The 27,231-nt window shown below is 36.6% G+C and overlaps 1 protein-coding gene across 5 annotated transcripts in view; it reads right to left on the bottom strand.

The window, feature by feature from the left end:
* Positions 1–27,231, bottom strand: part of dis3l2 (DIS3 like 3'-5' exoribonuclease 2) — a 225,945-nt gene that overhangs the window by 157,293 nt on the left and 41,421 nt on the right. For 3 of the 5 annotated variants that reach the window (XM_031901823.1, XM_031901826.1, NM_001079336.1), the window contains 1 exon segment: positions 20,998–21,099. The exons of the other annotated variants lie outside the window; for them this stretch is intronic. In XM_031901823.1, coding sequence (XP_031757683.1) covers positions 20,998–21,099 — 102 coding nt within the window. 5 annotated transcript variants of the gene reach the window in all.

Raw genomic sequence — 27,231 nt, 5'->3', positions numbered from 1 at the left:
AAAGATTTAACCAACACCCTGTACAGCTTCTCTCTTTTTTATCAATTATGGATTTCTTTAGTTATGCTTCTACAATGAAGTTATTACTTTGGCCACCAAGCAAGTCAACTACAACTAGCTAAAGCTGCTCTGCAGGGGGTCAAATCTACTGCATAATGCCTTTGGCTCATCTATGTGTAGCCGTCAGCTTGTGTAAACAGTAACTAACAGTATTTTCAGCTAACAGTGGAGTAGGCCGCATTTAAAGTTTCAAAAATATATATTTTAAATGCCTAAGAAAATGTAAATTTTAATGTCAGTACGTTAACTCTTAAAACGCCAACATAGAAGGAACATAAGCTGCTTTGTGAATGTGAACAGGGAGAAAACATTAACAATATGTTTTATTTAATGGTGGAAAAGCTTTATATTTGCTGCAGGTATCCTACTACTTTCTTTTTTTCTAGTATTAGTCAATTGTTAATTCTTTATTGCCGATTACATCCAATCCTGCACCAAGCAATCTTGCTGGGATGCCTCCCTGCTTGTATCTATTGAGCTTGCTCTTTTCTCTACTGCATGCATGTCTATATTATTCCCAAAACAAAAAAATATATCAATCAACAATCGAAAAAGAAATGTACAAGAAGATGAACAACCCTAAGTTAGCCCACACTGATTCAAAGATTAAGTGTTATGGGCACCTTCCTCTGGGAAGTTCCGACACCGGACTAATTTACTAAAAAAGGTGCTACCTTGAATTTAGCCTTACCAATAGCATCCAATCAGCAAATAGTTTTTCTGACTGTTCAAACTAATCGATTGATTGCCAATACAGGTATAGGATCCATTATCCAGAATGCTCGGGACCAAGGGTATTCCAGATAAGGGGTCTTTCCGTAATTTGGATCTCAACACCTTAAGTCTACTAAAAAATCAATAAAACATTAATTAAACCCAATAGGATTGTTTTGCATCCAATAAGGATTATTTATATCTTAGTTGGGATCAATTACAAGGTACTGTTTTATTTCTACATAGAAAAAGGAAATCAGTTTTACAATTCTGAATTATTTGATTATAATGGAGTCTATGGGAGACGGGCTTTCCGTAATTCGGAGCTTTCTGGATAACGGGTATCCGGATAAGGGGTCCGATACCTGTACTGCGTTGCAATAGTTTATAATGAGGGAAATGTAATACATCATTAAAAAAAAAATGCATAATTTATCATAATACAGTAATTCTTACACTGGCAGAGCAGTCAAGATAGACAACAGCAGCGTGGCTCAAGTTTCCCTGTGACATCAGCGAGCGAGTGCAGCGAGCGAGTGCAGCGCGCGAGTGCAACGCGCAATAACATCGCTGAATAGGCACTGTGCATGCGCAGTAACCAGCCTGGGTGAAATTTCTAACTCAGGAGACTGGGCAGGAGGCCGGGAAGTTGGGAGACTACCAACATTTTTGGGAGAATTGACAGCTCTGCACTGGAAATTTTATGTGTCATTAAGTACTTTTTTCCTTTAAGACTTGCTTTGTGGCAGCACAAAGAAAGTTACATTACATACCCTACAAACTTTAAAATGTGCAGCTCATATTTCAGATTTTTTTTTTTTTTTTTTTTTTTTTAAATTTTAACATCGTGAATGCTATAAAATTGTAGATTGGGATACCAGCTTTAGAAGAGCAATGTCAAATGATGAAATTATAAAATGTGTTTTTTTTTTTTTTGCATAAGCAAATGCCATATGAATTCGGGACACATTCAGGAACTGAGGGGTAACCAACTCCTATGGCTTGTATTCTCTGCAAAATGCAGCTCATTCTTTTAAACAGCCTTTGAAGTTAACTGCATAAAAAATTGAACCACTTTCCATTTTCTTTTACTACTATCATGCTTCATGTGTCTTCCCCACAAATAAAGAATAATTTAGAGAAGTTGTCCCCTGAATAATAATGTTCACTTCACAATTCCAGGTCACCTGGAGTTTAGGATAGTAAATTGCAGATGGAAAGTGGCCAAATGTCTTTTAAGTTCACAAAACACACTGGGCAAAGGCTGAAGTGTAACATCAAATGCTCTGCCAGTAAGGTCCTAATTCCCATGCTGAGGTCCTTATACAACACATAAATTAAACCAGTGCCACCCTTGATCTTGGGTTATGTGATGCACACAGCAGATGGCTTGGAGAAGTGTTAAGTTCATAAGCCCAGTGGCTTCTGGATAAAGCTTTTTCAGAATGTCTTTTTTTAATACACCAATCAAAACCTGCACAGTAACCAGCATCCAGTTCTCTGTAAACTGAACGGGAAGAGACCAGCAAGAATAGATTTAATATCTGATATCATTGCAACACCCAGCTACTAAGCTGAAAGTTACAGAAATAGTGCACAGTTTCTCTTTTGACCACCAGTGATGCTTTTCTGTACACTCCATAATCCATAAAATAATCATATTCAGGGTTTCATTTCAAATTAGTGTACCAGTCTAAAGGAATAAAAAGGGATCAGCAAGACCTGCATAACAGATGATAAATGAACAAAATATAGAAGGAAATCCAGAACGATCATATACTATTGGGTTAAAGGAAAAGTAACACTAAAAATTTTTAAGTAAAAAAATCTATTCTACCCTGCCCCAATTATTACCCTAATGACCGGAAGCCAAGTTTTAACAGGTATTTTGTAATAAAGCATTCAAAATACTAAATGGTTTGCAGGATAGGGCAGTTATTGGGGCAGGGTAGAATAGATTTTTTTACTTAAAAATTTTTAGTGTTACTTTTCCTTTAAAATATATTGGCAGCTTGAAAAAAATAAAAATTTTAAAACTTTAATGCCTTTGCAGAATTAAATAACAAATCTGTGCAATGAGTGGCGCAGCATTTTGTTTTTACCAGTAACTAAAACCAGCCATACACATCAATATCCATTTGTTGGGCAAAGATCCACTAGTTTGGTGACCTAGCCAAATTTGTCCTGCTGTGTTTTAAAAGTTATTTGCTCTGTAAAAAGCATTCAAAGGAAATATGTTTCCCCTAAGAGCAATAAATGATATTAATAAATGTTCTGCAGGAGCTGGATTTGGTGGAAAATGTTCCATACAGAAACAATAAATTAACTGTACACAGTTTTGAGGAGTTTATGTATAGAAAGGTGTTAAACTGCACCAGCGCAGTTCCTCATAGCAACAAATCAGACCTCTGCTTTCATTTTTCAACTTGTAGTTGTCCTAATTGGTTGCTACTAACCACAGAAATAGTCTTGTATACTTAATTGCTTAAGGATTTACTTATCTGGGGGTAATGTAGAGTTGAATACTAGTGTCACAGAACATTGGAGAAAAAAAAACAAAAAAACGAACAGCTTCTTACACTTATCATAAACTAAATAAAACACACTTGTATGCTCAGATAAAAATTAAAAACAAAAAAAAAAAAAGAAGAAGAAAAACGACTTTAAATGCAAACTACTATATACCCAAACATGTACCCAAGGTAGTAATAGAGATCAGTAGTAATGCTGAAAAAACAGCTACTTATTTCTATGAGGAAAACTGGTGCATTTAAGACTGCCATTCAACTTCAGAATTCCTTAAATCTTTTATACATTATTGACCTCCTTTAAAAATTCTCTTTATAGGTGAAATAACCTTGGCATTGGCAATGTTCTCCATTATAAAAGGTTACTACATTAATATTTTGCTCTATTATTTAGGGACTTCCTTAATTAACAGCCCACAGGACAGGCAATATCCACTAAAACCGTCAGTAAACCCAAGTCATATGTTCAGAAGATTTCTTTGATGCCCACACAACAAGTTGCTGGCATCTATGGGTACTGTGGGAAAACATATTTAGTTACAATCACTGGCAGTGGGAAATCTTGTATGCTTGAGGTCTAAAGGCTACAAAAATCTACATCAAAGACCAGCTGCAAAATTGGAAGCTTATTTTTAATAATCTACAGCTGTTGTTTAGAAAGATAAAGTGTTTTACACAATTATTTGAAATGTTAAAAATTCCCTTTACTAAAAAAAAAACTCATTGGCAGGTATTTTGCCTCTCGCACAGGTGGCAGTATTTCACAACTGATGGCCGAGGGGACAAAAAACCCTCCAGGACAAGGCTGCTTGCTGGTAGTGATACATTCCAATTGATGGATAAGGGGACTGACATGATCATATCACCATAAGAGAGTCCCAATTCTTGGTTGTGTTGCTTAAAATTGAGTAGCTAGGGACCCCTAGCAATAAGCTGGCATTCTCTGCTGTAGTCCGTGTGTGCTGTGTAGCAACTACAGAGTTTAAACGGCAGGATAGCAGAGCATAAGCAGAAAAGACACTCAGCACCTGGAGTTATCTATGAATTACAGACTTCAAGTAGTCATTGTATGCAAGGGATATGCAACCAAGTACTAAACATAACTGCTTTAATATACCTACCATTACGGTGCCCTGAAATGAAATAAAAAGTGTTGTAATTTCTACATAGTGAAACTGAAATGTATGTAAATAACTTTAAATTAAAATCTGGAATGTTCACTTTAATCACGTCTGAATTGATTGATTTAAAATTTTGTACACTGAGGAGCAGGGGGGTAAATCAAAGAAAAATGCGTGTTTGTCCCAAACATTATGTAGGGCCATGACAGTTTCAGTGTGTTTTCCTGCTATTTTACAGAGCTCCAGCCAAAAGCATTCCAACTTCATAAAAAAGTTAAAAACTTGTAACGTCTGCTGTTGGATCAAGTGCTTTTGTCAGAACCTGTGGATATATATTGCAGGTTAAACCTAGTCCCTTTGTTAAATATATATTGAAGATAATAAATCAGATAAAAGTGAGTGTAGGACTGGCCAGATGGGATAACTTAAAAATGAAAAAAAAATTAAAAAATGAATGATTTGAGTTCAATACATAAAAACTCACCCATGTTCTATTTATTCCTATGGGATTTTTAGAGGCGTATTTATCAATGGGTAAAGGTTAGAACTCCCCATTTGGTAAATACACTTCTAAAAATCCCATAGGAATGAATAGGATGTAGGGGAGTTTTTATGTATTAAGCTCTAAACTCACATCTGCCTAACTAAATCTACCCCTTACAGTAGCCTTCACACAAAATGTTGCTGGAATTTCTTCCTATTCTTCCGAACGGTGTAAACCACTAAGGTTTATGAGCCTCCTTGCTCTGACACACATTCTTGTTCAGGCAACAAATTTTCAATAGTAATCAGGTATGGGCATTGTGATGGGCATTCTAATACATTTATACTGTCATCATTAAACCATTTTGTTGAGGACTCTCGTTATGGTGGATGTTGAAAATTTGGTACCTACTGCCTACATCTGTCAGGGAAACGCCACTCACAGACGCGCCCGACACCGGGACGGGGAACCAAGGAGTTACACTCAGTCACCTTTCACACAGGTTAGACTAACATCAAGCACCCCCAAACACACCACCGCCCCAAAACACTATTTCGCTGCCACCATATATCATTAACAGGCGATAGAAACCTAATTACCCAAATATATCATACACCAACTTCCCTGCTGCAGTGAGGGATAGTTCTACTACTTCCACACACACACACACACACACACACACAGTCCACTAGCTAATTAGCATCTACACAGAACTTGCCCCCCCCCCCCTTGCTCAACATAAACACCAGTTAATACAGCTCTGGGCCTGAGCAGTCATACAAGGTACGTGGGAATCGATAAAGAGCCAAAGGACAGAACTTATTCAATTTTATATTTAATATTACAAGGGTAAACAGTGCAATTTAAAAAGATGTTACAAAAGGAGACATATACAAAAAAAGTCAATAAAACAAAAGGGAATAAAAACACAGAGAAAACCCTAAGTACATTACAGAGTGATCTGTTGTGTCCTCTGAGGCAAGAGTTTGAAAGTCCTGAGCCCATCCCCCAACATATTGGGACCTCAGAATGAGCTAAAGAATACCTGGGCATGCGTATTTTTATCCCCCGTTGGGACCCTCCCTCATTACCTTATTCATGAGGAGGGAGTGCCCAGGGGCTTGTCACATGTCCTCCCCCTGTAGAGAGCTGCACGTCTCATGCCAGTTTCTTTTCATATGATATTGGTACTTGCCAGTACCCAATATTAATATGAAAGTATGGGATTGTTTTAACCTATATGTGGGCGATCAAAATGATACCAAACATGAGGGGTGTCTCCTGTACCAGTCCCCCCGAAACAATCCCTCCTAACTGATGGGTATAGAAAGTCCCTGTTTGGTATCATTGGGAAGCATGGGGCCTCCTTATAAACCCTATGTGATTTATGAGGGTGTGGACCGTAAAGCAGCGGAGATATGGATCCATTTCTATAATCCATATTTTTTGTATGCTGTCCCCCCCTGCTGTTCCTAGGTCCACACTTTGCCTCTCTTTGATCAACAGATCAAAGACCCCACTTCATGCCTCAACGGGCTGGTCCTAAATTGTCTGATGAAGTTGTCACCTTCCTGCAGTCATGGGTTGCATATTTAAATTAATTAAGGGTCTCTGTGGGAGCCCGAAACCAGATGTTGATAGTGTGTATTGGGTTAATTAGGGGTGTCTGGTGGACACAATGCAAATGCTGCCAGGTTTACCTTTTTACAATGCCAGGGCAATATGGCCTGGCATGACAATCTCCTTCACCACTTCCTTTGTTTTGAAGGGTTCAACTGAACCCCAGGACAACACTATTCATTCATCCCTGGAAATTAAATTCAGCCTCTTTACTGGTGGTTCCAAGATTTTTAGATCTGTATATAATTGTTTCTACAGATACTCGTGAGACATTCAGCTTTTTGGAAGTTGTTTCTAAGAAAGAACCAAAAATCCTTAAATTACAGCCACAGATGCACTCCCTTTTAACTAATAATTAAGACAACCAGGCAACCTGAAGTTTCTACAAAAATTTATTTCAGATTTAAGAATCTTCAAGACTGTTTAGAGAGACAATCAACTTTTGTATGTAAACATTTGACACACACCAAATCATATAAGGTAAATAAAAGTTAAAATAAATTGGTGTCTAAGCTATTACTATGAAATGACCTTACAGAAACGTAAAACAATTTGAATATTTGTATATCGTTAGCATAGGTCTACGTAAACTAGAAGACTTGTGTCTTGTCATATATTATGTGAACATGTAATAACTGCTGTTTTGGTTCAGTTAGGGTTTTCGTGGTAAGAGGTAAAAATGTAATATAGAGCACTGCACCTCAAGGCTACCAGTAAATTCTAATTAATAAAAACACAACGGGACTGTTTTGTGATGATACAAAAAAAATACCCCTATCCTTTTTTAAAAACAAAAACATATTAAGACAAGTTATCATGTTTAATGTCCATAGGGAGACAAAAGACAAAAGGAACGAGTTTCCGGATAAAGCAGGCCCAAAGACCAACAGACCCATACAAACTATGGAGATAATTTTACTTACAAAAAGGTGCAGAGACAATTTAACAAGCATGGGCATTTTCCAAACATGGTAAGAAAAGTAATATTTCTGGTTTGGGAAACTATCTACCTGCTCAAAAGGGTGGTGCACATAAAAGCTTTAATGAATGCAAATACATAGATAATAATATATATAAATTTCACATAGAAAGGATATAAAATCTCTGAGTCAACTTTGAATGATTTGCTTATCAGCTTCCTGCCTTTGAGGGATAAAATTGTGCACACATGATTTTCCAAGCACGCCCAGTTATACTGTTCCCATTTCTCAGCAGGATTCATGACAGAAGACAAGTTAGCAAAATGAGAGGTAATTTCAATGGCATTTATCAGTTTTTGTTGAAGAGGTTGCTAATTGCCATTATAAATTGGCCAGCCTACTACAAATACAGCATTATTTAAATCAGTCATACTAAAAGGAAATGTGTTACATTCACTGCCATTATCTTGCCATGTGTGAATCCTACATTTGTGGATAAGAATTATTACAATTCCTAGTTATGCGAAATGATGTTGCAGTCCTTATGGATCAATACTATGAGGCAAAGTTAGCATTATACATCAATCTGCTATCAAATTGTACCTTGTTTCAGCATTGGTCTGGAAGAATCTTATGTGTTTTGTCATCAGAACCCTCACAAAGTCAACAATTCCCACACTCAGTAAATGTAATGTAACAGTGGTGGTTGAAACCTCCTTATTATTCTTGCTATGGCATCACCACATGTCCAGAAAGCAGAAATAAGAGACGTGCACCCAACATATGTTAATAGGGTGCTTAACCAATATATTAGTAGCCACAAAACGTAAATATTTCAGAGGTACAAACCTATCGTTAGCATAGTACCTTGTATTTGTCCCCAATTAAGATGCATAAATTCCTATTGGCAGTAAAACAACCATTTTGGGTTTCTTTATTGTTTATAGTATTTAAGCAGACAAGTTTTGGCAATTCAAATTACGGAAACCCCCTTATGCAGAAACCTCAGGTCCCAAACAGTCTAAATAATAGATCTTATGCCCGAATCACTCTATTTAGCCCTGTTTCTTAACAGATATTGCTATATAACTATACAACTCTCAGTATATATTCCTTAACATCAATAGTTAAAGAATAGCAGAATCCAGCAACAGAATAGTACCGAAGTCTAAGACAATAACAACAGGCTTTACAGGCTACAACAGAGCTTAAGAGGGTCTACAATGACTGGCTATTTGAACTGTTACTACAACACAAAAGAACAGGACATGACCAGATGTGTTGCTCACAGCCAGCATTAACCAATAACATTGTATTAGAGATCAACTTCAAACTCTTCAAAGCAACTTCACAGAAGCTTGAAAAAAGTAAATAAGAGAAAATTAGACAGCCAATCATATTTCCAAAGAAAATAAATACATGGCAGCCCTTACACCAAATAAATATTAATGTATAGCCTACTTAGCAATAATAGTTGAATAAATACCAGGTTTCCACTTTAGAGTAGTGATGTCAAAACGAGCATTTAAAGGGAGCCTGTCACCCTAAGAAATTACTCCAAATTATTTTCTATATTGTTAATAAACTTTACTTACCCTATATAAATAATATAAATCTTGCTTCCTTCAGTCTTTGAATTACTCAAGCAAAGTAAGCAGACAGGCACCATTTTGTGGACACTGTTATGTAGGCAAGCTTTGTATCATGCCAAAATCTTGTTTATGTGCCAGAAAGGGGGACCAGATGTCCATGCCCTTGCACTAGCTACACAATTAGATGATGAGGAGGGAGGGGAAAAGTGAGATGTGCAGTGACATCTAGGTAGTGCTGAACGGAAAGCTAACATTATTGTCTACCCCACCTCTATGCCTAAAGCAAGCAATATATGATTGACAGTTGGGATTTTTTATTGCCTTTATAATGGGTTTGGATGTGTTAATATAAAAATTAATTTGGGTTTCATGTTTAATTTGAAAATGACTTTTATTATACAGCTTTTTATGTCTGGGTGACCGGTCCTCTTTAATGGTTTTAAAGGGCCCTTATACTTTACATTTGTATGATTAATTTTAAATTGTTGAAAGAAAATATTAAGGAGGTAATTTTTCCAAGAAATCTATGACATGCAAGTTTTAACTTGCATATTTAGTTTGCCTTTGACCACAATGTTGTCCCCTTGTCTTCTCACACATTTTAAAATCTATTCCATTGTCCTATAGAAGTGTTCCAAGAAGCAAGAAAGAAGTTAGTCCTTAAATTATTCTTTCTATAAGGAAATCCTATAGAAACCTATTATACATAGATTTTCATCTATTACAGGCAATTTAGATGGAAAGCATTACTATTTTTAAAGAAATTATTGTTACGGATAGAAGAAGGCAGCACCAAAGTCTCATCGTGGGTAGCTGGTATTGGTTTTGTTATTATAGCCCAAGGAGGATATGCTGCTTCTTGGAGCCATAAGTACTATACTATTCTCCTTCTGCATGAAGATATAAAGATATAAAGTGTGATGACCAGAGGTTGCAGGATATCAGAGTGCATGACCATTAGGGTCTGCCTTAATTTGGAGTCATATGCAAACTGGACAAAATAAAATTCAGTAAAGAAAGCTCAAAATAGCCCCTGGATATACATCTAATGAAGGTCAAGTGAGGAACCAAGCATTCACTTGTATCTTCATTTTGCCATATTGTACTGCTATTCATTTATTAAAGGTCAAGTAAGGGAATAACAAGCATTAACCAGCATCTTCATTTTGCTTTATTGGACTAATATACATGAAAACAAGAGAAATTACATGCATACTTATCCCCTGATCTTTAACTCAACTGCCAACTTCCCAACTTATTTTGTGATGAAGTTGCAAAAATTGAGCCTGGTATTTTAGTAATTTAGTAATTTTAGTAATTTAAAAATTTAAAACAAGGAGGTTTTGGTAACACAAGTGCACATGGAAAGAAAGCAATGAGGGGGTACATTAAGTTAGATCTCTTCTTGGATTAAGCTACTATGCATGATAATTCATCCAGCAAAACATGCAAGATGATGATTATGTAAGCGAAAGACTGAGAGCATAACATGCTGTAGGTCAAACACAGTCACCGTACATATTTACTAGATGTGCTCCATCACTCTAGGAAAGCGAGGACTCGGTCACTGGCCATACTGGATGTTACCTGGGCCAACAGTACTATGGGCACCATTAGGGCTTCAGGTCCCTATGGGTTTTGTAAGATAATTATAATTCAGAAGGTTAGAAGTTCCATGTGAAGGTAAAAAGGTGCATTAAACATCAGGGTTGGATACACATATACACACACATTTACCTATCAAATAGTTAATGTACTTTACATGTCTTTAAAAGATAGACTACAGAATGTTTGTCTCTATACTAAATATGGAGACCATTACACAGACAAGGCAGGAGTCTATAAAATTAAGTCAAGACCATTTCAAGGTGTAGAAAAAAAAAAAGTGCTTTTATGCATCTATAAGCACAGTGAGCAATTAGAAATGTCATGCTTAAGAATTCAGACTCCTCATATCTCATGACACACAGTCAGACAGATGGCACAGCAAAACAAAGTTGTAAAAATAATATTTTTATTGGAAAACAAAAAAATGCAACAACGTTTATATCAGTATGCCAGGCTATGCCTTCTATTTAATCAGAGAACATGCAGTTCCTAAGGTTGAGCCAATAGTAGTATTAAGAGGATGGGTAAATGTAAACCAAAACACTGCTAGAGTTTCATTGCTGAAGCTTACTTTTCATTATAGTTTTTAACTGTAAAAATGATGAGCTATTGCATGACGCAGATGTGGGAAGAAAAGAATTTGCAAAGCCTGTGATCTGCAATAAAGTTAGTTTGTAGTAATATTTGAGGCGCCACAAAGAGCCATGTCAGGTGATAAGAGGAAGTCTTACTGTCAGATAAAATACAAAAAACCAAAACTAGATTAAAATGAACGATTATTAACTTTAGCATAGACTCTATGCTTAAATACAGTTAAGACTATGCATTTCTGAAACTTTTCAGAAAAACTATTACCTAAATAAAAAAAATAAAAAAAAAAAAACTTACACACTACTTTTAAAAAGGACCTGAAAGTCTTCAAAGCTAAAATTAAAAATTTTTAGATGCAAGAAAAAAAAAAATCATTCTCAAAGATTGTATGGCATCACAAGCATAGATTCCATTTCATCAGACTAGCAAAGCCTAGCATTAAGAGAGACTCTTGAAGATGTTTTACAACTAAACCTCTTGAAGAAAACTCCAATTCATCCTCAACTGCTGAAGTTTCTGCAGTGTGGGCCATGGTAAGGACAAACCACTATTTGCTTTACACACAGTTTATCGCATTACTGAAAACCAATACAACCCACAATACCACATACACTTGGTCCTAAAGTCAACTTATTGAAGTAAATGCTAAGCAGTAATAGTGATGTTTCATTTGGCAAACATCCTTTTTACTACATAGTATTAGTATAAATTACATTTAGAGACTCAAATTCACCAGGTTACCATAAAACTATATTACAAAATATAAAAGGCCTTTTATCTGTTCTACAAAGTTCCATGGTGCAGTAAAGAATAGAGAAGAATCAGAGACCTTCACATACAAGGCAAAGGGTTAAAAAAATAAATCAATAAAAGACCCTATGACGTAAGGGAGGATTGTTATCTCAGTAACTAACAACGCAGATATGTACGTATTGCTGCACCTGTTTAGATGCTGTAAGCTGCTTCTCACCCATCCTCCACACACCAATGCTGAAAGCCCTTCTGATTCTCTTAAGTGGGCCCCTCTAGGGTTCAGTTCACATTCCTGCACACACTGTAATGAATCAGCTAAGAGCACGTGCAGCTTGTGGAAGTGGAAAGACTAATTTCTAAAGTTTCCAGTATAATGCAAATTACTAACTGCTTTGTTACAACATATCCTGCATGCTCAAAAGGAAAACCCAGTAATATAAGGCCTTCAAAAGGGAGGTTCTTGTCTGATGCCGAGACATACACAAGAAATACTATTCTGCTAGTAAACTATAAAGCATTTTAGAGTTTAACTTGGAAGTTTTGAAGATTCTGTATGTGAAAAAATGAGGTTTCATGTTTATATTCAGAGGTTTCTTCCTTGAGAGCGGTGATCTTTGTAGAATTCTCTTCCTGAATCAGTCGTACTAACAAATACATTAGATAACTTCAAGAAGGGGTTGGATGCTTTTTCAGTAAGTGAGGAAATACAGGGGTATTGAAAATAACCCTTGGTACAAGTTGATCAAAGGACTGGTCCAACTGCAATCATGGAATCAGATAGGAATTTTTTCTCCCTGGAGATGCTTCAGAAGGGATTCTTCCTCTGTTCAAACTACTTAAACAGGTTTAAGGTTGAATTTGATAGGCAGGATTCTTTTTTTTCAACCTATGAAAGAATTCATATTCCCATATAAGGGGTATAGAACAGTATGTTAGCCTGCACAAAAATGCCAGAAACATAATAAGTTATAGCTTGTGTAGATTAGTTATTCAAGCACACTTCCCAAGCAATTAAAGGACAAGGAAAGCCTTTCCCCCAACAGTGTGTTCCAGAGGATCCTTGCCTGTTAATTTACCAAAATATTGTTTATTCTTTTAACATTACCCATTGCAAAGTATATCCTCTCCTTTCTGTTGGTGCCATTTTGGCGAACTCCAAGTCAATAAGATGGGCAGTTTCAACGCTTAGTTTGAAAAGTACACAATCTGCTGAGCCAGGTGCATTGCCGATTCTTACGTGCTTGTTTTCTTCTGCTTTCACTGCTTCTTCTGCTTTTTACTATGTCACCTTGGTAAATAAATGCCGCAGTTGGTATTGACCACTTCTTGCCACAGCTAAATTTTGCTATTCATAAACACTTCTGGACTTATTGGAGGCAGGATTTTCTACTGAATCCTGATGTTTAACGGACGTTCCTTGTCCTTTAGAGGAATACTGTCATGATTTTTAAGGTGTACTTTTTTTCTAAATTACACCGTTTACATAGCAAATAATTCACTCTACCATTTAAAATTGTATTCTTGAACTAACAAATGTATTTATTTTTTTGTTGTAATATTGGTGTGTAGGCAGCCATCTCAGTGCATTGTGCCTGAGTCTGAGCTTTCAGAAGGAGCCAGCGCTACACATTAGAACTGCTTTCAGGTAACCTATTGTTTCTCCTACTCCAATGTAACTGGAAGAGTCCCAAGCCGGACTTGGATCTCTTACTATTGATTCTATTCTGATATCTATTGGGAGATGCTATATTGCTACCTTCCCATTGTTCTGCTGATCAGCTGCTGGGAGGGGGGGGGCGATATCACTCCAACTTGCAGCTCAGCAGTAAAGTGTGACTTAAGTTTATCAGAGCACAGGTCACAAGGCGGTAGTACCCTGGGAAATGAAGAATATGGCTAGCCTCATGTAAAATTTAAAAACAGTCAGGTTGGCAAACAGGTTTAGGAACTTAAAGTAACAATTACAAAAGCAGCCCTATCAAAAAATAAATAAAACAGATGATTGACATGGACTGTATGTAACAAAACAAACATTAATATTTTAAAGAGTAGCTTTTTAGTGTCAGTATCACTTTAAGTGTCCATAAATGGTAGGTATAAGCTCTAATGGTCAAACAATGTCTTTAAGGGAAATTTCCAATGTGTACTAAATGCTTTTTTTTTTTTTTAATAATATTTGTGGGGCAAACAACTTGATAGTACAGGTATAGGACCCGTTATCAAGAATGCACGGGACCAAGGGTATTCCGGATAAGGGGTCTTTCCGTAATTTGGAGCTTTCTGGATAACGGGTTTCCAGATAAGGGATCCCATACCTGTACTACACATACTGTGATAAAACATCACAACATATTTGCCAATCCAGCCCTAAGCATGGCTGCTTTATGGGAAATAACGAGGGAGAGTTCATCATAATAGAATATCTACATAAAATACTTAAAATAAGTAAAAAACCTCCCAGGCACCTGCAGCATGTGATGGGAATGTTTAGATTTAAACTCACTATGCAGAAAAGGGGCCATCTTGAGTCTGGTGATGTCATGAACAACAACCATTAAGCCTCCCAGCTGTTTAATGGCATAAATCTCCATTAGATTATCTTTTCACACACCAGCTGTACACAGAAGGTGAACCTGGTATCAGTGACAAGTCATGATTCACACAAGCAAATCGACTCAGCTGCAGAACTGCTGCCTTTTTATCTTCTCTGTGCATTTGCCAATTTATTTCTATCACACAAGTAAAAGAGAACTTGCAATTTTACTGGAAGTTATGAAATAAACATTCCACTCTTGCCCACAATGTCCCACTGAACTAAATATGATACGAAGAACAAGCGGAGTGAATATGCTTTGAAATATATCGAGGTGTCTTATTCCATAGCAACCAAGCAGTGATTAGCGTTTTTTTTTTTTTCAACACACTACAGGTAGAACTATGAGAACAAATGCTCGTCATTGGTTAATGTCCAGGTGCAAATATATGCTCAGCGCTTATAAAATCGGCCCATGTGTCTCTCTGCATCTTAACACTCCCCTATGTCTTTGTCTAACTGCACCACCAGACTATCTTTAGTTCACTGTCCACCCCCCCATGTTACATGTATTTATTTTCTGTGGATCACTGCGCCCCAGTGATCCATGTGATACATGTTAAGGATTATCTCATAACTAAAACTAAATGTTTTTCCAAAAGGTATTGTGCCCTAAGAAAATACAGATTCAAAATGTTAGGCACCCCCAAGTGACTTAACAGCACCAGCCCAGGGTAGCTGCAGCACTTCCTCCTTCCGTCTTTAACAGAGAAATCGGCTTTTCACTCTACTGCGCATGCACCTGTCGTTAGCCCTTCCAAAAGTGAAGGAGGAAGCGATGCGCTACAGGTTCCCCAGGCTGGTGCTGTTTTCTCCTAACAGGGGCACCAGACCGGGGTACAAGGTAAGCGATTGATGTCACTTGGGGGTGCCTAACATTTTGGCACCCCCAAGTGACTTAAGCCTTTCCTTGTCCTTTAATGCAATTTGATCAATGCTGTGCTGCAGTCTAACAACACAAGGCTATAGGGGCCTAAAGGGAACACAAATGGATTAATATATTTTAGTACAATCTTGAAAATAGTTTTAACAAAATGACTTCAACCCTTTCAAGAAATGTTTAGGGTGTGTTTGAATATTCTACAGTGTAAGACCACAGCATTTTGGGGCACCAAGACTTTCCAAAGTATGTAACAGAGCATGAAGTGTTTACAATTTTTTTTTTTTTTTTTTTTTTTTTTATTCGGATAATAAAAACAAATCCATATGTGCAAATACAATGAGTATTTTTATTACACTATATTATTTTTTCTTTTGCCTGAGTACAAAACAGTAAAATATCACGTAAGTAACCAGAAAACAAAGTGCTTCAAATGCATGTAAGGAATAATGTTATGACATGGATTTTGTGTAGGCATAGTATTGGGGTAATAATGTACATTCCGGAATAAAAATAAATAAATGAAAAAGGACACAAAATTAGGTTATAAAAATGAACACAAATTAAGTTATATAAGAATTTCCTCTTATTAATAGATTTTCCAGGAATATACCATTTTCTCATGGTTTCTGATTAATGGTTAAAGGTTATAACTATACAAAGAAAATGTAAAGGGTATAAAAAGAAAAAAACACACAAGAGAGAGTGACACAGATGGCAAGATCATTCCCCCAACCCAAACACTTAATTGCTGTTAATAGCAACTTAATATTGTTTATGTAAAAACTGAATAGACTATGTATTCAGCATGGGATTACCTGAAAGTAAAATTATATACATGAGAAAAGCAACGACAAACATCGTAAATGCACAAAGTGATCTTCATAATTAATGAAGACAGGGTTTTCCTGTCTAAGTCAGCAATTCTAGGAAAGGGCCCTGGAGTCTGTGTCACTTGGTAGGAAATCATCTCTGTTCCTGCCTTTCCTTTGTCCCAGGAAGGTGTGGTAGCCCACTCTTATCTAGGACAACTAGGGAACACCCCATGGGAACAGAAAGCAATGATGGCTTTGCAGGACAGAGGTCCTGGAAAGCAGCAACAGGATTTAGCTATTTCTATTGCACTTTCCCAAACCTACAGCGCAACTATATGCATCCTGGCAGGAAGCACTTCTGATAAGATAGAGAGGAAAATCTATGAGCTACATTACTCATGATATTATTTAGTGTATGCCTCATCATGTTTTGCTGTAGACTGGCAAGGCTTTGTCATTCAATGTGCCTCACAAAGGTTGGGGACAGGGTCTCTAATTTCTCACATATAAGCCATTTATTTTGGGAAGAAGCAGCGGTGTGAAATCTCTATACTGTGTGAACCTTCTCCAGTTGATGCTGTGAGAATGCTCTTTATCACTGGCTTATTTGATAAACTATTCCCTTGCAATAACACTGGATTAGGAGAACATTATCACACAAAGGAGAAAGGATAACTTAGGAGTAACCCATATAACTATTACAATTAAGCATGCCTATAAAGAGAGTGCATCCATTTAGGTACACATAGGGGAAAAATTGCCATGGTTTAATACTTAGGATCATTAACCAACAAGGGCAATTTTTCCCCTAAGTATTAAACCATGGCAACCAATTAAATGTTTCTGTTCATTGTTCTACCTACAGCTAACTGGTTGCTATGGTTACTGCACAGGTTACAAATTCTTCCAGCGCTGGAAAAAGAGGCGGTATGTATAACATACAAATATCACGAATATTATATTGAATTTACAGAAGGAAAATGTATCTGGTATATGGGAGTACCTAAGTTTCAAATGATAAATATGCCCCAACATGTTGCTTAAAGATAGATGTTTTGGTATGTGTATTTGTCCCATATCCCTCCTAATTTACAATGGTGATATTAATTCTCTACCACTATATATTATATATATATATATATATTCACTGCTAGCATATTTTCTATTTTTATTTAACTATATTTTATTAGTTTTAATCTGAGCGGTCTACATACAATCTTGCCCCACCATTATGTAGTGTTGGGTGGATAGTGCAGAGGTTTCTTTATGCAGGTATAGGATCTTATTATCTAAAATGCTTTGGGCCTGGGGTTTTCTGGATAAGGGATCTTTCGGTAATAGATAACCACACCTTAAGTCTGTATTTAAAAAGTATTTAAACATTAAATAAACCCAATAGGATTGTTTTGCCACAACAAAGTTTCTCATTTCTGCTTTTTTAAAGGACATGTCAACCCCAAAAATATTTTTTGCCTAATAAAAGAAAACATAATTCTAAGCAACTTTCCAATATCAATTTATTAAAAATGGATTAGTGCTTTAAAAGTTATTTGTAAATGTAATTGCTATAGAAAGCAGCATATGCTGAATTCCTGGTTGTTACTTTTTAAACAATGCTTAGAAAAAAAATAGTTTGTTCATGGTTTCGAAAACCTCTAAAACCACTAAAATGATAATGTTGATAAATGGGTCTCTAGGACAAGTACCACAGCTCTAGTATAAAAAGAATAAAATGGCAGTCATACAGCACAAACTAGCTGAACCAATGATATCAGACCAACAATTCACACAGGCTATAGATATACCATTTTAGTTGAAATGTTTACAACATTTAGTGCATCTTAATGTAAAGGTATAACATCCAATTATCCATGCAACACTATAGGGCCCATACATTAAAGCACGGATTTCATATTGTTAAAAGCACGATTGGAAACATTTCGTATCAACCACAATAATTTCTGATGTGTGAAAATTTGTGTCGTGGTCATACGAAAATATTGTGGTTGTGTAATTTTAACTATATTATCGTGGTCATTATGAAAAGTTCTAAACTTTAGAAAAAATATGAATTTTGCAATCGTGGTCATCGTGCTTTAATTAATCTAAGTATTACTGTAAAACAGTGAGTCTTCTTATGTCACATGACTCGTTAAAACAAAAAGTCAACTTGAAGTAGTATGAACAGCATAAATGCACATCTCATGAAGCCTACTAGATTAAGAAAACTTAAGATTTATTTAAGAGTTAAATTAATTCATAAAACCTACAATAAAATACAAAATCAATTACATTCTCAATTGGATGTGCTTTACTAAAAGAACAAAACATTCCCTGTTCCGCCCAGAAAAGCATATACACAGAACCAAAAAGTCCAATATAACCAAGTGAATACCACATTTCAACAATTAAAACTGTCACAATATTACCAAAGAAAAATGCTCATAAAACAGAACAATGAGCAACACAAATAAAATCCAGCAATTTAATATATTTGACTGTGATCACTTTCATTCCAAAGTATAGCTCACGGCAGTGTTTCTTTCTGTTCTCTGGGTTCTCTGTTATAATGTAACAGGAGTCAGGTCACCAACAGGTCTGTTTATCAGCTGGCTTGCAACACTACTTCACAAGTCAAATCCAGGAGTGCAGGGAATACAAGCAGCCAGAGAGATACTGTATTTAATAGCAAACTTATTTACAAATATGGAAAGTTGCATAAAATTATATTAAGAAATGGGTTTGGGGTGGAAGAACCCCATAAAGATAATTTACACATTTTATGCCAAACCTACATTCCTATAAATGATAGTGTGAGATTGTGTAATGAACACACATTTTCAACCTTTGTACTTTAGACATACTTTACTTATTTGGGACTGGTCTTTATAAGTAAAAGCATGCAACCTCTATTTTTAATTTAGATTTACCTTAAAATATATCTGTAATATTTATAGGCATTAAAAAATGGTATGCCCCCATTTTGTAATCGGCATTTTGGAGACAAGTAACAAAGCACTTTGCGCCCACGCCATAAATACACTCTTCTTTTAGTCAAAGTATTTTTCTCATATACATGGGGTTATTCTTAATAACATAGTGGATATCTCTTGTAAATATAAAATGAGGCTGAACATAAAGAAAAAGAAAGAAAAGTTTAATATTAACATTTACCAATCTTACCCCTAGGGGAAGAGGTGGGAGCCTTTTTTAGTGGCATGTGGCTTAACGGATATTTTGGACATAATGTATGTAGATATTAGAAGGTGATCTGTGGCACAAGAAAACCTAAATAAAAATCAGACTATGTTAGTTTAAGGGAGATTTGTTTCTTTTTTTATTTTTGGGGCTCTGCATGCCCAGAAACACATTTGTTCAACATGAATACAAAAAAGAATGGGTTAAAAATGTGATTGGCCTATTCTTTAACTTCAAAAAAATCCTTCTTACCTGTATTTTACCCCCTCTTCTTGTAATATTTTTATTAATCATTTATTTCTATAGTGCTGACATAAGGATAGTTTGTTGAAATAGATATTGAGCCCTATATAACCAAACCCCTTCAACCTTTAATAAAATGCACATATTTGCTAGCGAACTCTCTCTGAAAGATAGTGCCGTTAGAGACAATTCACTAGGAAAAGTACATGCTAGTGAAAAATCTCTTGCAAAAATTGGCCGCGTTCTCTTGTTGTGACAAAAATTCACACTTTTTGAATAAGTGTATTCATCATGAATTACCATCTGATTTAGTTGCACGAAGTGTGGAGAAGCTTAGTAAATGTACCCCAAAGAATTTTTCATGAAAACATAATTTTTTTTGACAATCGAATTTCTATGTGCACATTACTGATGTGTCGGTCGAGAATTACTCGACCCGTACCTGAGCCTACCCCAAACTGGCTTCTCCCCTTTATTTGACAATGACGTCATAAAAAGGGGCAGGACATGTCAGGCGCCTATCAATTCCCAAGCCAGAACCGGAAAGCAAGCAGTGTTAGGTCTCTGGCGGGGAGGGTGTGCAGAAGCGCTCAACCAGAACCCACCCACGACCCGCAGGTGTACCGTGGGGATCGGGCCGGCCTGCACATCACTAGTGCACATGGTTTGAAAGGGTACATGACTGAAAGATTTTCATACAAAGCCAATGACAGAAAAATTTTTTTTAGAGGGATCGATGATCCCAAGATTTTTCAAAATCATTTTACTTTATAACAGCACATATTGGTAACAATAAACAAGTTTTAATATAATACCAATTTGTTCAAATACTTCTTTACACCTTTTTTACATTAATATGAGGTACAAAAAAATTGATCATTTTACCTTCGGGATGCCCCGAATCCAGGATTCAGTTCAGGATTTCACCAAATCCATGTTCCTAGCCTAACCAAATCTGAATTCTTAAAATCACGTGACTTTATCACAAACACAGAAGTTGAAAAATTTTCACTGCGTGCGAATTCCCTTTAACCATTCCATTGCTTTATTTGCATATGCAAATTATGATTTGGTACTGTATTCGGCCAAACCTTTCACAACAGATTTGGGGTTCTATGGTATGTGAAAAGTGTGGATTCAGTGCATCCTACCTTTTATAGCTCGTGTTTTGTTTAGTTTTACATTTAAGTGATGAAAAACGGAAAAAAATAATACCACAACATTGTGCATGGAGTCATAAAAGAAACATATATAAAAAAAAAAAAAAGAGAACAAACCTTCCACTGTTCTTGAGGCAATAACTTCACAACAACCACATCCCCATTCAAAGCTCTGTTTCGAGGAACTACCCCATCAATAAAAAGGTCTCTGACACCATCCTAAGGAGAAAGAAAAGTTATAGTCAGCATTTTGTAGAAACTTTGTGATAACTGAAAATAAAAGCAATCCTGGACCAAAAAAAAAAAAAAAAAAACCTGCAAATTTACCAATTATGGTTCTCCAAGTTAATCTGTTCTAGCACAACCGGGAAGTATAGCCCAAAAGTTTAATTCTCATAGTATAAGACATATACAAAGTTAAAAACAGTTTGTACAAACTATGGTAATAATTAATATAGAGGATCTATAAAAAAAAAAAAAAATTTTATAGATAACAAAAATACTAAACAATTTCTGAAATAAAAGGCCTTCAGTAACCCCACTCAACAAATAATTTGTCTTTACGTAGGCTTTATGTCAAAGTGCTTTATGATAGACTATTAGCACTTATGTATCATTAGCCCATGCTACTTTTCCCTAGATTATATTTGTATTCAAAGAAAAGACCACATGTAGACTCAGTTTGCTGAAAGGGGGAATAGTTATTTTTTTTTTTCCATGCAAGTAACTTCATATAAAAACATTTAGGAACTGCCTTCATAGTTTTAGTTCTACTAAAAACTATTGGTATTTCAAAAAGTGTCATGCCTTTAAAAAATGGTGTAAAAGTAATAAAAATATAATTTACTGCTGCCCCTGCACTGGTAAAACTGGTGTCTGCTTTAGAAACACTGCTACAGTTTACGTGAATAAGCTGCTGTGTAGCCATGGAGGCAGCCATTTAAAGGAGAATGCAAGTCAAAATTTAAAAAGCATACTGCCCAATAGTCCTCCTATTGTTTAGTAAAAACGCTACACTTTTGGCTCACCTAATCACCTAATCTGTTTTCTTGAACAGGCAGCCATCTTTAAAAAAGGTATTCTCCCTTCCTCTTCCTCATACTGCACATGTGTTTCATTACCTCCCTCCCCCCCCCCCCCACAGGAAGGGGAGAGAGATTTCAGTGATGTCACTGAAGTCTTCACACTGCTGTAGCCAGCTATTTAGATATTCAGTAAGAATGCCTTTAGACTTACTTTTAATTTATATTAACCTTTCCTAGTCCTTTTAGTTATAACAGGATTAAATTGCACAGGTTACACAGCAAATAACCGAGATAAGCCGTCTCTAGAGTACAGTGGTGTTTTCCAGAGCTAGTCTGTTATCCATACAGGAAAATGCATTGGTTAGAAGGACCTTTAGCATTGGCTAGAAAGACGTTTTGACGTCAAAGCCGTCAAGTAATGGTTTAAATTCTTTTAGGGAATTTTATTTTTCTGGTTCTTTGAAATCAATTAAAAAACAAACAAACAAAAAAACTTGCAGTCCTAGGCCCAGGCTCCATTTAGATTGTATGGTAGATTCTCTATTGTTTAAAATTATATATTTTATGCATACACTTATTTTATACAGTACAGACTACACTTTTAAAAGTTAACTTTCAGTGTGATACATAGGAGTGATATTCTAAGACAATTGGTCCTCATTTTTATTGGGTTTTGTTTTAAATTATTTAAAGGAATACTGTCGTGAGAATTTTTTTTTTTTTTCAAAGTGCATCAGTTAGAGCTTCGCCAGCAGAATCCTGCATTGAAACATGTTTTTCAAATTCTCAATAGTAAGAAATCCAAGTCCGGCTCGGGACTCATCCAGTTACATGGGAGGAGGAGAAACAATAGGTTACCTGAAAGCAGTTCTAATGTGCAGCGCTGGCTCCTTCTGAAAGCTCAGACTCAGGAAAAATGCACTGAGATGGCTGCCTACACACCAATATTAAAACTAAATTGTTGGTTCATGATTAACATTTTAAATGGTAAATTATTTTCTAGGTAAACAGTGTAAATTAGAAATAAAAAGTACGCCATAAAACCATGACAGTATCCCTTTAACTGCTATTCAGCAGCTCTCTAGATCTCTAATATTAGCTGCTAATTTACCCAATTTACCACAGTAACCAGGTAATGGTTTGAACAGAAGACTGAAATTTGCAGTGAATACTAAAGAGGACTAAATAGGAAAAAAAATTAAACAATTAACAATAATTATAGAGTTGTTACCCCACAAACCAGTAGTTATTTGGTGGACCGGGTCAGTGACCGCATTTTAAAGCTTGAAAGGCAGAATCTTTAATCTTAGATGATGCCACAGGGTGGACCACAGAGAAAATGAATTGGGAGACAACATACCATTATAAGAAAAAATGTTTATATTTCATTCTGCCTCACAAAACCAACAGAAAATAGAAAGGATGAACAAAGATGTAAATTCTTTCTTGAACTAAAAAAGTTTACTAATCCAGCCACTGGATCTTGCAGTACCCACCAATTACATCACACACCTGACTAACAGGCCCCCACCATATTAAATTCAGGTAAACAAGTTTAAACAATAACAGATTGGCTTTAACCCTTTTAGTTCCATAGGACGTAGATTCTACGTCCTGGGTAGCAAAGTACCTAAGTGCCACAGGACGTAGAATCTACGTCCTACAGCACTATCGGGTTTACAAGCGCTGCGCTCGCTTTTAAAGCAGCGCAGCGCTTGTTAACCCCTCAGATCCTCCTAGGCAACGAGCATTGAAGGACATACTCACCGATCCGGTCCCCCAGCGCCGGCGATCGGGTCCTCCAGCCAATCACAGCAGTGGGCACGTTATGATGACGTGTCCACTGCTGTCCATTTAAATAGCGCCCCCCCCCTTCTGTCGCCTCCCCCTCTCTGCTGGGACCCCTGCTGCCTTCCTGATCGATTGGATATTGTAAGCTCTTTTGGGCAGGGCTCTCTTCACCTCTTGTATCGGTTACGGATTGCTTTATATGTTACTCTGTATGTCCAATGTATGTAACCCACTTATTGTACAGCGCTGCGGAATATGTTGGCGCTTTATAAATAAATGTTAATGTAATGTAATGTAATTGGATCGCCTGCCTGCCATGGGTGAGCTGAACTACAACTTATTTCTATCTAAACTGTCTAAATTTTTTTTTTCCCATTTCTTCTATCTTTCTCATTATTACACTTTTGCACACACACACACACTTTTTTTTTTTTCCTTTTTTCTTTATTTCTTTTCTTTTTTTTTTTTTCTTTCTTTTTTTGGCAGTCTTTTTTTAACTAAAACTTTATTTCTGATCTTGTTCTATAATTGATTTATTTGGTTGCATTTTTGTGTTTTTTTGGCGTTTTCATAATTGATTTCTGTTTTTTAATTATTTTATTGCATTTTAACTTTTCTATTGCTATTGGGTGCTGAATATGCGGTGACGTTGGTGGATCCAGGGCTCTGACCACCGATTTCATTGCAATTATTGTTCTTTCATTGCTTTTAGTGGTTTTATTGCATTTTCGTGATTTGATTTTATTACATTTGCATTGTTCTTTTTTGCGTGTCTAGTGCCCGAAAAATGGTTGGTTTTGCAGTGTCGTTGGTAGATTTTCTGTTGGTTTAGGTGATTTTATTGGATTTTACTGATTTTATTGTGTTTTCTTTGCATTGTTCTTTATTGCATGTTTAGTGCCCCAAAAAGGTTGGTTTTTCAGTGACATTGGTGGATCCAGGGCTCTGACCACTGATTTCATTGCAATTATTGTTCTTTTGCTTTTAGTGGTTTTATTGCATTTTCGTGATTTGATTTGGCCACGTCTTTATGTGCACCCATACATATGGGGTATCGTTTTATTCAGGGAAACTTGCAGATTGATGTTTAGTAAGTTTTTGGCAGGGTCGGGCTGGGGGGTGCAGGGCCCACCTGGGCTCCCGCCCCAGGGGCCCTGCAGGTGCCCCAGCCGCGTCCCCTAACCCCCCCCCCGAAGGGCCCCCGCCTGACGTCCTCCCCGAGCGCGTATAAATTGAACGCGTCAGGTGAGGGTCAGTAGGGGGGAGCGCTGGCAAAGGTCGGACTGGGCCGCTGGGGCCCACCGGGATTTTTCCCGGTGTCCCGGCGGCCCAGTCCGACCCTGGTTTTTGGTAGTTGCCATGGAGATTTTGGGGAGAAATCTAGGTTTGTATCTGGTTTTTCCTTGATTTCTGACCAAAGCGCTGACTTCTGCAAGGGACTGGGGCCACAATTTTCCATGTAGAAAGAGAAGAGTGGTGTCTCTGAATAGCTGAAGGTGTGCACTTTTTGGAAATATATAGATTGTAGGGGTTATTTCACAGGTAGGGGGGGGTTAACACTGAAAAACTGCAGGTAGTGCACATAGAGCGCAGCACCCACATTTTTAGCTGTAATTGCCCTTATGCATTGCCCCTGCTTTGGAGTGTTTGGTGCCCATGTCTTTATGTGCACCCATACATATGGGGCATCATTTTATTCAGGAGAAGTTTGTCTTTCAAATTTGCCTTTCAAATTTGTTAGAAAATTTTTATGAGATTTTTTTTTGTCAAATCCACATTTGATCATGAGTCAAAAAAAGCTCCAAATTTCACAATGCACTGACAAAAAGTATTTGGCTTTTGAGTGCACCTAGAAACCTGAAGGTCTGTAGTTTCTAAAGATACCAAACATGGGGATATTTTAGATTTACATATAAGTTATGCTGCATCAACTGTTACAAGCGTTTTTCCACTTTGTTCTGGTATGATATTGTACAAAGTATTGCTTTAGTTTGGGGGTTACCACCACATATTTGGTATCGTTGTACTTGGAAGTATCAGGGCTTTTACAAACAACAACAAAAAAAAAAAAAAGTGTGTAAAATTAACTTTTCTATGGAAAAAAAAACTCAAAATATACAGAAATTTTTCATAATTTTTTTTTTTTTTTTTTTTTTTTTTACATATTTCACCCAAAATACACATCATATCTCCAGATAAGTTATAAAATTTAGTATGCATGTCGAAGCCCAATTAGTGACTAAAAAAACGATATACAATTTCCCTAGTTTCATGGAGGTTTTCCTACCAAAAAAACATTGTTAAAGTGAATGAGTACAAAATGCTTAAAAAACGTCTGGCACTGGGGGGGAACTGAAATGATGAATTCGGCTGGCACTTAAAGGGTTAAGATGCCATAAGAACCCTTTTCACCCAAGTTCATTGTTTCTGCGTCTAATTTGAACAACAAAAATGTAGTGTGATCATAGCACAGGCAATCAACAAAAATGGGTGTGGGGTACAGATTTTCCACTTTTCAAAATAATAGATATTGTCTCTTGCTGTTAAGTCAAGAGAAAGCGATACTCCTACTATGGGCGGTTATACATTAGCTGTTATTAATGTGTACAGAGTACTAAACGCATACGAAGTACAAAAACAAAACACACATTGTGCTTACTGGTATATATATTTTCAAAATGCAACGGTTTCAAACGCAAGCTTTTATCCTATTATCTTTTGAATGTGCATCAAGAGCAAGAAAGTGCAGCATGTTGCGTGTAAATTAAAAGAAAAAAAAATGCAGTGAAATGTGAATGCAATAAATTGCAACTCTAAGGCTGATGCCAGACGTGGCGTGGGGCTGATATTTTCGGCAAGCGGAAAAACGCTTGGCGAAAATACAGCCCTACGCCTGCTACTTGTGCCTGCAACCAAATGAATAATATACTCTTGGGTGCAGGCACACGTAGCCGATATATATGCAAAAATACACAAGACTTTGCATTCTCTCGCGTTTTTTGCGTATATCGGCTACATGTGCCTGCACCCGAGCATCTCATTCATTCGTTTTTCCGCTTGCTGAAAATATCAGCCCTACGCCAGGTCTGGCATCAGCCTAAATGCTCATGAATACAACCAGGCACACTATAATGGAATCAGTTAGCTGAAGTACCTGCACCTGCGTTCTAAATGCAACGCAGGACGAAACTCAATTCATTCTTGTGAATGCGACTGTACTGACAAAGGCACATGTAAGCGCTGTATGCAGGTGAAACAAAAAATTTTAAAAATGAATGCCAGTGATCTTTGGGGTAGATACCACAAAAAGAAATACAGTGGTGTGAAAAACTATTTGCCCCCTTCCTGATTTCTTATTCTTTTGCATGTTTGTCACACTTAAATGTTTCTGCTCATCAAAAACCATTAACTATTAGTCAAAGATAACATAATTGAACACAAAATGCAGTTTTTAAATGAAGGTTTACGTTATTAAGGGAGAAAAAAAACTCCCAATCTACATGGCCCTGTGTGAAAAAGTGATTGCCCCCCTTGT

This window comes from Xenopus tropicalis, chromosome 5 (genome assembly GCF_000004195.4).
Source record: "Xenopus tropicalis strain Nigerian chromosome 5, UCB_Xtro_10.0, whole genome shotgun sequence".
Classification (NCBI taxonomy): domain Eukaryota; kingdom Metazoa; phylum Chordata; class Amphibia; order Anura; family Pipidae; genus Xenopus; species Xenopus tropicalis.
Note: the sequence above shows the minus strand (reverse complement) of the source record. Positions and strands in the feature narration are given on the sequence as shown.